At 49.5% G+C, this 12,082-nt stretch overlaps 1 protein-coding gene across 3 annotated transcripts in view; it reads right to left on the bottom strand.

Moving 5' to 3' along the window:
• Positions 1–671: 671 nt before the first annotated feature.
• Positions 672–12,082, bottom strand: part of wasf1 (WASP family member 1) — a 37,919-nt gene continuing 26,508 nt past the window's right edge. For 2 of the 3 annotated variants that reach the window (XM_062466977.1, XM_062466978.1), the window contains exons 6-12: positions 10,941–11,058; positions 8,736–8,813; positions 5,883–5,939; positions 4,809–4,978; positions 3,954–4,130; positions 3,038–3,585; positions 672–2,451 (exon numbers count right to left, since the gene is read on the bottom strand). In XM_062466977.1, coding sequence (XP_062322961.1) covers positions 2,294–2,451; positions 3,038–3,585; positions 3,954–4,130; positions 4,809–4,978; positions 5,883–5,939; positions 8,736–8,813; positions 10,941–11,058 — 1,306 coding nt within the window. In that variant the 3' untranslated portion in view covers positions 672–2,293. The remainder of the gene's footprint in view (positions 2,452–3,037; positions 3,586–3,953; positions 4,131–4,808; positions 4,979–5,882; positions 5,940–8,735; positions 8,814–10,940; positions 11,059–12,082) is intronic. The other variant, XM_062466979.1, reaches the window with a different exon arrangement.

The following is a 12,082-nucleotide window of genomic DNA, read 5'->3' as shown; positions in this document are numbered from 1 at the left end:
GTACTGTTGTGCTTTGAGTGCAAGAAAGGCACATTTCAAATGAAATGTATCATTATTATTATTTATATATAATATGCATACTACAAAGAACTTGATACTTAGTCTAAATGAAATATGCAAAAAAAAGAAAAACGTGTTTACAAAGTTTGGGAGCTTGCACAGTGAAGTGTACTGCTGCCACCTACTGGTAACATTGATTAATACAGTACCAATGTGGAGAGAACATTGGATGTTTCGTCTTGACCAGAAGGGGGCAGAGTTGAACAGTTTTCTTATACACAATCTGCAGGGACTGCTTCTGTTTATTGTGTTGCATTGAGAGCTTATTATTTATTACCATAAACAATAGAATCAATGTCAATAACATTTACACAAACACTGTCAATTTATATGCATGCATACAAATTCAAGGTGGTTCTGAATCCCGTAACCTCAACCTTTCTTGTCTTCTTCACTGATTCAGCATCAGCTTGATACTCAAATGCTGATAGGAAACCTTGACCTTCCTACAACATGTAATGGTCCTGGTTCTGTATACAGTTTATTTAAGAGGCCAAGAAGCTTTCTGGAAGCTTAAAAACAAAACAGCAGTTCTGAAACATAACATTAGCTTTTATTAATTCAAGCAAACAGTTACATAAGTTACATGGTATACAGTATTCATATTGTTCTTTTCAACCAGGGCTTTTAAACCACTCCCCCCCCCCCAACCCGCCTCTCCCCACCCCACCCCAACATAGAAACAGCTAATTCAAACAAGCGCAGGCAAAAAGTAGTAACACCACAATACATTCATCAACTCAACTGTATGTCTGTTCAAACAATAAGGCAAGAATGAAAATCGAACAAACGAACAACAGAAGAAAATAGAGAGAAAACAAAGGACGTCAGACTTCTTCAAAGTGGCCGTGAGGCAAAATGAATCCTTCCTCTTTTTTTTCCATCTCCTTTTTTTGTCTTCATAACAGCAATTTGAATCCTCCATTTGTGTTTTGTGTTTGTTGAACCATACGAGGTAAGGCTTCTCGTCAGTGGACAGACCCTCGGAGATAAGCTGCCTTCAAGTACCGTAAAAGTGGTTCTCGTTGGTCGGGTGCATTGTAAAAGTGATTGTTATTGGTCAGATGCATTATAAAAGTAGTTCTAATTGGTCAGATGTGCTGCTAACAGGCCTTAGGACAACAACATCATGGACATGTTCCAATCATCTAGAACAGCTTCTTGTTCTTCTCTCCTCCAGAACTGAGAATGAGTAAGTTACAAGAGTAAATCATTGTCCTCATAGCTGAGGATATGTGGGAACCTTTCAAACTGTGAGAACCCAGTATTCCATTTGACCAATCAGCAGGATATCTTATCTAGAAGCATTTTGGTGGCTCTTTTAAACAAACAAACCCCGGTAAAAAAAATAAAAAATAAAATTGTTGCTCAAACTCTCAGCCACCCCTGGAGTGCAGATACATGTCACACACACACACACGCACCCACACGCACACACATACACATCCCTGGATAGCTGGATGACGTTCTCAGATGCCACACACTGTCTTCATTCCGGTCACTAAATAACACACAGCAATCACCACATGGCTTTTCATCACAATAGTTTTCCATAGGCTGAGGAGATAAATGCTGATAATATAAAAACTAAAACCGCTGACCTAGAGGATAACCTGCCATCCACACAAATGGTTCATATTGGCAACAGGTGGCCCATTAAACTGCATTCGTTTGAGTAAAAAAATAAGATAAAATACCACCTCTGAACACTAGGTGGCAGTATTGTATGAGAACTGAGGACAGATTCATGCCACCTTTTTTACACCTCGACGATGAGGAAAACAAATTAACAAATGGAAATGGTCTTCTGCAAGTTATTCTTTAAAAGGTTATCGAGAAAACGAAAATCCAACAAATCAGTTATTTACTTCGTTTTTTTTAACAACTGTACAACAAGTAGATTTTTAAACAATGTTGATGATGTCACACAAGACTTAAGAGATATAAGTCATGACATCACAGGTGTGTCGGAGAGGATAGAACACCACCTGGAACACAAACTGAGCTCATCCTCCAAACACACCAACCACAGAAAAGAGAGAGAGAGAGAGAGAGAGAGAGAGAGAGAGAGAGAGAGAGAGGGAGCACAGAGGAAAGGCTAACCCAACAGATAGAGAATTGAGATGGCAATGAGACAGGCTTCTGTGGAGTTCTATTTGAACTTTGCTTAGGCTTGTTCTCGTCATGCCTTCCTCCTCCTTCGCTTCCCTCCTCCGCTCTTCCTTCTCCTTCGTCACTCCATCCAGTCCCCCTCGTCGAACTCAGACTCGTCCTCGGAGTCGGAGTACTCGACGGCGATGCGGCGAGACAGGATGGTGGCCACGTCGTTGCCCACACGCTCGTGCTTGGCCTCCTGCTCCCTCTGCTCCTCCACCTTCCGCAGTTGGATACCTGGGGAGGGAGGGAGGGGGGGGGGGAGAGAGAGGGAGGGAGGGAGGAGAGAGGGGAGGGAGGGGGGGAGAGGGAGGGAGGGAGGGGGGAGAGAGGGAGGGAGGGGAGAGGGAGGGGGGGAGAGGGAGGGAGGAGAGAGGGGAGGGAGGGGGGGAGAGGGAGGGAGGGGGGAGAGAGGGAGGGAGGGGAGAGGGAGGGGGGGAGAGGGAGGGAGGAGAGAGGGGAGGGAGGGGGGGAGAGGGAGGGAGGGGGGAGAGAGGGAGGGAGGGGAGAGGGAGGGGGGGAGAGGGAGGGAGGGGGGAGAGAGAGAGAGAGAGGGAGGGAGGGGGGGAGAGAGGGAGGGGAAAAGAGAGAAAGATACAAGGTTTAGAATCTACTGTGAAATGGTACGAAACATATGCTACAAAACACACATGAATTCAGACGCTTTTTCCAAGCAACATACAATCAACCATCTGCACAGGTACACGTTTACGTAAATCCTATTGAAATCAGTGTGCTGCTTTTTCTCAGGCCTGGGAATCAGGGTGAAGCTGATAAGGTACCGCCCAATCAGGATGCTGCTGGACCCCGAGGTCCCACCCACCTTTCCGAATGGCCTCCAATAGGACGCTGCGGGCATCGCTGATTGGCGGCAGGTTGCTGGGGTGTCTCTTCCCCTCGTGTCCTGAGTAGGAGGCGCCGGACGGGAAGGAAGGCATGGGGGGCGGGCCTGGCGGGCAGGGGGAGGAGCTCCGCGCAGCTGAGAGGGGCAGCGGTGGGGGAGGTGGCGGGGGAGGCAGGATGCCGCCGTCGGATTGGCCGGGGGGAGGGCCCTTGTCCAGGACCTGCTGGAGACGGGCTGGAGACAGGGAGTGGAGGGGCGGGGCCACGGGGGGAGGGGCAGGGTGGAGGACGCCAGGGGCGATCTGGAGAGGGGCTGGGGGAGGGGGGATGGCAGGGGGCTGCTGTTGGATAGGTAAGGGGGGGATGGGAGGAGGGGGCGTGCCTCGCATGCCAGAGGAAGACATGGTGGAGGGTAGGGGGGGTGGTGGGGGAGGCAGGGGGGGAGGCGGAGGTGGAGGGGTGTTGGAGTTGAAGCCAGGGGTCCGGGCAGGGGACTGAGGTCTGCTGTCTGAGAACCCTGAACTGGAGCTGAGAGACAGAGACAGAGAGAGAGAGAGAGACAGAGAGAGAGACAGAGAGAGAGACAGAGAGAGAGACAGAGAGGGAGACAGAGAGAGAGGGAGACAGAGAGACAGAGAGAGAGGAACGGAAAGAGAGAAAACCACAGACGTAAAAGAGGAAAAAGGTTGGTGAGTGTTCTGAGTGAGTGCCGTTCAGAGAACAGACTCATCAACCCTGTTCATGACCTAATGACATCCAATACCTCAACTGAGGGAAAGATGGAGGAGGAAAGTTTTTGTCCCTCGACAGAACAAAAACCCAACAGAAAAATAGGACAGCATTGAACGCAACAGAGCAGAGCAACAGAGGCCCCTGACTGGGCCGGCATGTCTCACCTGAGCATGGAGGGTGGCTTGATGTCCCCCAGGCCGTGCATGGGGGGTGGGGGTGGAGGGTCGTGGGGGCGGGAGTACATTCTGTCCCCGGTGCGATTGAGCAGTTCGTTCATCTGTGTGTAGGGAAGCGCGGCCAGCGAGAAGGGCCCGTCCATCTGGTCCATGTACATGGGAGTCCTGGGGGAAGAGATAGGGCGTTACACACCAGGACCAGGAGGAGGAGGTGGGGAAGAGATAGGGCGTTACACACCAGGACCAGGAGGAGGAGGTGGGGAAGAGATAGGGCGTTACACACCAGGACCAGGAGGAGGAGGTGGGGAAGAGATAGGGCGTTACACACCAGGACCAGGAGGAGGAGGTGGGGAAGAGATAGGGCGTTACACACCAGGACCAGGAGGAGGAGGTGGGGAAGAGATAGGGCGTTACACACCAGGACCAGGAGGAGGTGGGGAAGAGATAGGGCGTTACACACCAGGACCAGGAGGAGGAGGTGGGGAAGAGATAGGGCGTTACACACCAGGACCAGGAGGAGGAGGTGGGGAAGAGATAGGGCGTTACACACCAGGACCAGGAGGAGGAGGTGGGGAAGAGATAGGGCGTTACACACCAGGACCAGGAGGAGGAGGTGAGGAAGAGATAGGGCGTTAGACACCAGGACCAGGAGGAGGAGTTGGGGAAGAGATAGGGCGTTACACACCAGGACCAGGAGGAGGAGGTGGGGAAGAGATAGGGCGTTACACATCAGGACCAGGAGGAGGAGGTGGGGAAGAGATAGAGTGTTACACACCAGGACCAGGAGGAGGAGGTGGGGAAGAGATTAAGTAGTGTTTCACATATCCACACACACACACACACCTGTTGTCGTGGAAGGCGGTGGAGCCATTGGCCTCCCTCTGCTTCAGGGCTTCCTCTGACTCTTCCTCCGCTAGCTCCGCCCCCAGAGCCAGCTTCTGCCACTCCTTCTTACGGTCATGTGGTGCCCGGGGAATCTTCTCTGGCTCGTGAACACGGTCAATAGCCTTCAACTGGACCAGAGGAAGAGAGGGAGAGAGAGAGGGAGGGACGACGCGAGGGAGGGAGGGAGGAAGAGGAGAAAGGGAAGTGGGGGAGAGTGGAAAGATGGGACAGGGGATTGGGGAGGGGGAGAGGCGGGAAGGGAAGAGGAAGAAAGGGACGAGAGGGAGAGGAGAGGATGTTAGAATGTGCATCCACACTCGGAATTCTAGAGCAGAAACACACCTGCAATCTCATACATTGTCCCAACACCTATGGAGGAACCAGCCAATCAGCTGAGAGGAGGCAGGAGAGGAGGCAGGAGGCAGAGAGAAGGAGAGGAGACGAGACAGGAGGAGAGTAGGAGAGAGGGGATAGATGTCTCTCATGTCTCCTCTCCTATATGCCAGTCCACCCCAACACACAAACGAACACACACACAGCCCCCTCCCCTTATGCACGGCGGCTGTTGCCATGGCGACAACTCTCTCCTCCTGTGATGTTTTCATTTGAGACTGAGCCGTGCGGCATATTTACATAGACATATACACACATACACACACACACACTTTACATCCGCAGAGTATAGCACACACAGATAAACCCTCCCAACTGAACAGCAGAGCGAGGCAGAGAGCCCCAGTCAGAGTCTGGGAACGAGGAGGACACAGGGCTCTTAAGGAGAGCCTGGGATACACACACTACACATGGACGGATAGAGATATATAGATCATTTATATATCATTATATTAATGAACACACCTTCATTATTTTATTAATTACATTCCTAGTTCCCGGACCTAACATGTACATTTATCATGTAGTAATACATTGTCACAGGTCCTGCCCTAACCAAATACACACTCACTCACACACACACACACACACACACACATCATAATCATCATCATTGAATCACTGTGTGTAGTCACATACCTGCCCTGGTAGGTCTAAGTACCTATAGACCTGATCATACATGCGGGGGTCCTGCAACTACAAGAACAAAAAAAATCCACAAGAGAAGCATTGGGGTGGAGGTATGGGTGATGGGAAGGGTGTGTGTGTGGGGGGGGGAGGTAGAAGGAGGGGAAGAGGGGGGTGGGGGGATACACATTAACACGGCCCAGCAAGACGGGGATGACAGTAGGAGGCAGGAGAGACACAGAGCAGGGGGACTGAACAGGGAGGGCTCTTTTGACACAACATGACACACACGCACACGCACACCAAGCTGGAGATTGCTAGGATTCCCCTGGCTACACGCTCACACACACTGCCAAACGTAAACGCACACACTTTAATTGAACACGTACCGAAAACGGAAATGAATAGGCTTGATTTGAGCACACAGACTACAGACACACACATATGTAAAGTGACATACACACACATGAAAGCAACACAGAGAACATTCAACAATCAACAGAGGAACACTCAGAACAGAGCAGTTTAGCACAGAAGGTCGACATAAGAAAAACAAATGTAACATCGGACTAGACAATTTCTAAAACAAATTAAACCTAGTCCATTTCTAACGAGAGATCACAACACATTACAATGATAACAGTTTAATATACTTCCCTGAACTGTTTAAAGAAGCAGAAAACATGTGGTTTATGACTTACACCCTTGCCTTAAGTTAGTACTCTATTAGAACAGTGTTGGTCTGAGGAGCAGGTGTGTGTTTATCGATGTATGAATTATAGACATCCATTTTATCCCTCTCTCTGTCTCTCTCTCTCTCTCTTTTTCTCTCACACACACACACACACACACACACACACACACACACACACACACACACACACACACACACACACACACACACACACACACACACACACACACACACACCCAACACTTAATCAGGCAACTGCAAGTCTCCTTTTCTACCTATTCAGCATTCCCACAAGCAGCTCCCATCCATGCAGAGTGCTGGTGTGTGTGTGTGAGTGTGTCTATGTTAGTATTTCATCCATGCAGAGTGCTGGTGTGTGTGTGAGTGTGTCTATGTTAGTATTTCATCCATGCCGAGAGTGCTTGTGTGCTTGTGTGTGTAGATGTTAGTATTTCATCCATGCAGGGAGTGTGTGTGCTTATATGGTCATTTGCTGTTACGTGTCTGTGTTTGCTGGTATTTGTCTGTTTGCGGAGGGCTGGTGTGTGTGAGAGTGCTGGTTTGTGTGTGTGATGGTTTTCCGACGGGTCATGACTCATTTGAGAGACAGGATGTTGACTGCGTGACAGGAGGATGATGATTTGATGGGACATAGACTCGTCCCGCTTGGATAATTGCTCTCGCTCTCTGTGTCTGTCTCTGTGTCTGTCTCTGTGTCTGTCTCTGTGTCTGTCTCTCTCTCTCGCTCTCTCTCATACACTCACTCACTCACACACACACACACACACACACACACACACACACACACACACACACACACACACACACACACACACACACACACACACACACACACACTGGCGCACACCTCACACACACACAAGTGTTGGAAGAAGAACGAACCCCACTTGTTAGTATACTCCTGCAGTATGAAAGGCTGAGTGCTGAGAATGGACGCCCAGGGTATGAGCTGGGTGACACTGTGAGTTAGCGAGTCTGTGTGTGTGTGTCACTGTTGTAATAAATGTGGCTAATTTCAGGTCGCTGTGTGCCTCAACTGAGCATTCATCCTTCATCTGAATGTAACAAATCAACGACACCGTGCAAGTCTGGCTGTGTAAGCATGTTTATGTGTGTGTAATGTGACAGGCTCAGCCGAATGCCAGTTTCAATGTGCCCAATCCCCCCTAACCCTCCCGCATGAGAGTCCAGGGCTCTGAGAGACAGACCACCCTGAGAAGAACACAGCTGCCAGTCCTACACCAGTATTAACCAGTCATACACCAGTATTAACCAGTCCTACACCAGTATTAACCAGTCCTACACCAGTATTAACCAGTCCTACACCAGTATTAACCAGTCATACACCAGTATTAACCAGTCATACACCAGTATTAACCAGTCACACACCAGTATTAACCAGTCCTACACCAGTATTAACCAGTCATACACCAGTATTAACCAGTCATACACCAGTATTAACCAGTCATACACCAGTATTAACCAGTCATACACTAGTATTAACCAGTCCTACACCAGTATTAACCAGTCCTAGCTGTTGTATAAACCAGTCCTACACCAGTACTAACCAATCCTAGCTGTAGTATTACCCAGCCCTAGCACCAGTCCTCTGTGTGAATGGAGCTGCTGGTTGCAAAAGGCATACATAACTGGTAAATAACTGCATCAACAGCACCGTATCAGTCCCATTCAATACATCACAACGCACACCCAATCTGAGTTTCTCTCTAGAGCTTGATAGTAATTATTCAGTCTCCATGCTTCCTAACCAGGCAGCTAAAGAGACACAGGCATTATGTGAGGCAGGAGCAACACTCAGACAACTGTGTGTGTGTGTTAGTCAGTGGGACACCAGTGCTGCCGGGCAGGGCTGGAGGTCAACCAGGGTGTTGAGGTGTGAGAGATGGAGTCAGTCAGCCTGACTGCTGGAGGTAGTGAACATCAACACTCAGTGATCCATCTCCATCACCTGGAGGTTAGCCACCAGGAAGGTGGAGGAGGGGGAGGGAGGGTTAGTCAAGGTGGTGGTGGGGGGGGTTCCTACTCTAGAGCAGAACAAACCCAGAGGCCGGTTTGGGGTGTTGGGGGGGCAGCAGGCTATCCCGGGGATCCGAGGTGGGGGTGGGGGGTGGGTACGGGAGGGGTCTTACCTCTGGGGGGGCGAGGGGAGGGGGGTCAGAGGGGGCTCTGACGTGGCCCTCCGGCCACACATGATAAGGCATGTCCAGCTGCACAGAGACAACAGAGAGATGGTGAGGAGGAACACAGGGAGGGAGATATAGAAGAGGGAGAGAGAGATTGGGGAGGGAGGGGGGTTAGCGAGGGAGAGAGATGGAACAGAGGGAGATAGTGTGTTTGTCCGCATGTCTATGTGTGTCTATTAATCCTGCCTGCTTCTGCCTGCCTGCTTGTCTGTCTGCTTTCTGCCTCTCCCTCTAATGCTATGTTCTTCCCTAGGCCTACACAGTGGGAGTTTTTTAGAGCACAATTTGGGTCAGATGGGACCAAAAATAGTTCCGTAAAAACAGATTGCATGAGGAAATATTTCCAATCAGACATGTCAGACATGTCAGTTATACCACCCCTATTTGTGTATCTAACAGACACAATAACTTGCTTAAGGGAGCATTATCACAAGTACTAGAGTAGTACTATAGTATGTGGTAAACTGGTTCCACATTACCCCCCCCCCCCCTTCACCCCAGCAGACAGGGTAATCCAGTGAGACAGATACTAACACAGCAGCTAATTAAATTAGCTCCTGTCTCCCTCCCGCTAGCCTCCATTCATCACCTGGATTTCACTTGATGTGTCTGTGTGAGTGTGTGTGTGAGTGTGTGTGTGTGTGGGGGGGGGGGTTGTGTGCATGAGTGAGCTATAGAGCTGATTTGGATTATACCAGTAATCTACGACTCATGCGGAACAGAGGAGAAAAAGGAGAGAAAGGATGGAGGGAGGGGGGGGGGGAGGGAGGGAGGGGGAGAATGGCAGAGGAACATAAAGGGTGGAGTGCTGGATCAGTAGTAGCATGGCTCTACTAGGTTGGACAGTAACTGGTCCAGTGCAGGGGTCAGAGGGATGCACTTCCTGGCACTCACAGCCAATCAGGATCCACACTCTGATAGTGCCACTTATGATGACATTAATGGACAGCTGGCACAGCTAATCAGCAAAGAATAGGAGTGAGACTTTATATGTGAGATGTCTGTTCAGCTGTGTGTATGAGTGTTTGTGAGTGTGTGTCTTATTGTAACAAAAAAAACAAACATGATCACCCTCCCTGTCTATGCTAGGTAAAAAAAACACCTTCAGAGACACAGAAAAGCCACCTCATCCAAACAACCACACAACGCACACACACAGCATTTTCCCTGGAAGACATTAAGTTAATGACAGTGCATCACTCAAGGAGCTAATGAAGAGTGTAAATCTACCAAAGTTTAACGGATGCTCAGACTACACTTCCCCTGTGTGTGTGTTTGTGTGTGTGCGTGCGTTTATCTTACATCATCTCTCAAGTCTCAGTCCCCTCCCCAAACCGCTTCATACTATCTCCCAGTAAGCCTCTGTCTGATTGGTTGGCCATGTTGGGCAGTCTGACTACGATGGACTCTGATTGGGCAGTTAGTAGAAGGGGAGACCAGCTGGAGCTGATTAGTCTATGGGGCCCCTGCTGCCCAGGGAGGAAGAACCCTCCTTCTGTTCAGGGGCTCACAGCTCTATAACTGAAGGGTCTGTGGAGGTGAGGCACTCAGAAAACTCACGGAGCTCCCTAAAGAGTGTGTGTGTGTGAGAGATAAAGAGAGTGTGTTGACTAATCTAGGAAGTTATGTGTGTGGGTGGATGTCTGTCAAATAGTGTGTATGTGGGGGTGAATGTGAGTGTACGAATGTGTGTTTGTGAACAGTAGTAAATAAGTGTGTGTGCCTGCATGACTGGAATGCATGTAAGAATGCATGTTTTTGTGTACTTTATGTGTGTGTGTGTGTGCCTAAGGATCTGTGTGTGTGTGTGTGTGTGTGTCCCATTAGAAGAGGCAGGGGCAGTGAGCAGGCAGATCTTACTACTCATGAGAGTGCCATTAGAGTGGCAGTACAACTAATGTTTGCTGAGGTCGTTCTGGATATGTGATTCATGCTACATTTCAATATAATGATGCACGTGTATGTGTGTGTGTGCATGTGTATTCTATAGCCCTAACCACAGCCTGCTCAACCATCTCTTTTCCTTCCTGTCAACCAGGTCCCTGGACTAAGAACCAATCAGCTAGCGACAGCACACCCGGTCCTCCAATGAAAGGACAGGAGGCAGGGCTCCGGCCCAGGCCGCGGGGGCCAATGGCGGCCCTTCCTTACCTTCTGTTTCCTCCTCTCTTTCCTCTTGTCCTCCGTGTCCTGCAGCATCTTCTCCCTCCACAGGTCGAAGAAGTAGGAGGGGTTGGTGTAGAACTTCAGCCCCTCCTTCCCATCATCTCTGGGTGGAGGAGAGCAGGATGGGGGACGAGGAGAGGGGTTAGAGGAGAGAGGAGGAAAAGACAAAAGGGAGAGGAGAGAGCAGGATCAGGAAAAAGTAGGAGAGGGGAAGGAAGAGAGAGAGAGAGGTGAAGGGGATGAAGAGAGGGCAGGGGAAGAGGAAGTGAAGTGGAAAGAGAAACACGATGACATGGGTCTTTCCTGTTCTCCCACTTCCATCCACCCTACTTTTTCTCTCTCCCCTCCATCGTTTCCCCTCTCTCTCCTCTCCACACCCATCTAGCTCTCTGCGCCAGTGGAAGTGAAGTTCTGTTAGGAGGCGTGGTGCAGAGCCATGGCGACCAGAGGGGGACACCCCGAGAGAGACAATTATCACTTCAAAGAGACCTACTGACAGGAGAATCATTTATCACACGCGCGCACACACACAGTCAAGTTATTCTCATCATAAATGTAAAGGTGCAAGACACCTACAACCTGATATCGCTCTCTCCGTCTATTTTTCTCGCTCTCTCTTTCACAAGCAAAACACATCTCGTTATTAAACACACCATGTTTTTCGTTTAACTTATGTGGGAGGTATGAGCCTTTAGGCATGGATGCCGACACTGGGTCTGACCTGACCACATACATCACAGCTAGTTTAGATAGGAAACAGAAAAGGAAACCATAAAAAATACAAAAACGTTTGAATAGAAATATGAGGTCAGGGTTTGGGCTAAAACCTTGAGGGTTCTGGTTGTCTAGAAACAGAGGCAGGAAAATCTGTTAGAGATAATGCCAGCTTTCCATGCAGTTGGAATGATGTTGTCCATGTCCCTGTTTCTCCAGTGGAGGTTCTAAGGGGACATGATGTGGATGGGTCAATGGGTCAAACACCATTTAAATAGACCTGTGTGTTTGCAGCGCTGTAGTCCCAGACTCAGTGACTACAGGTCCCATCATGCACCTCTCTTGGCCCTCCCTGGGCTGGGTGACAAGATGAAGGGATGGGAGGAAAAGAGGACATGAAACGGGGGAACATC

This window comes from Osmerus eperlanus, chromosome 8 (assembly GCF_963692335.1).
Source record: "Osmerus eperlanus chromosome 8, fOsmEpe2.1, whole genome shotgun sequence".
In the NCBI taxonomy this organism is placed as follows: domain Eukaryota; kingdom Metazoa; phylum Chordata; class Actinopteri; order Osmeriformes; family Osmeridae; genus Osmerus; species Osmerus eperlanus.
Note: the sequence above shows the minus strand (reverse complement) of the source record. Positions and strands in the feature narration are given on the sequence as shown.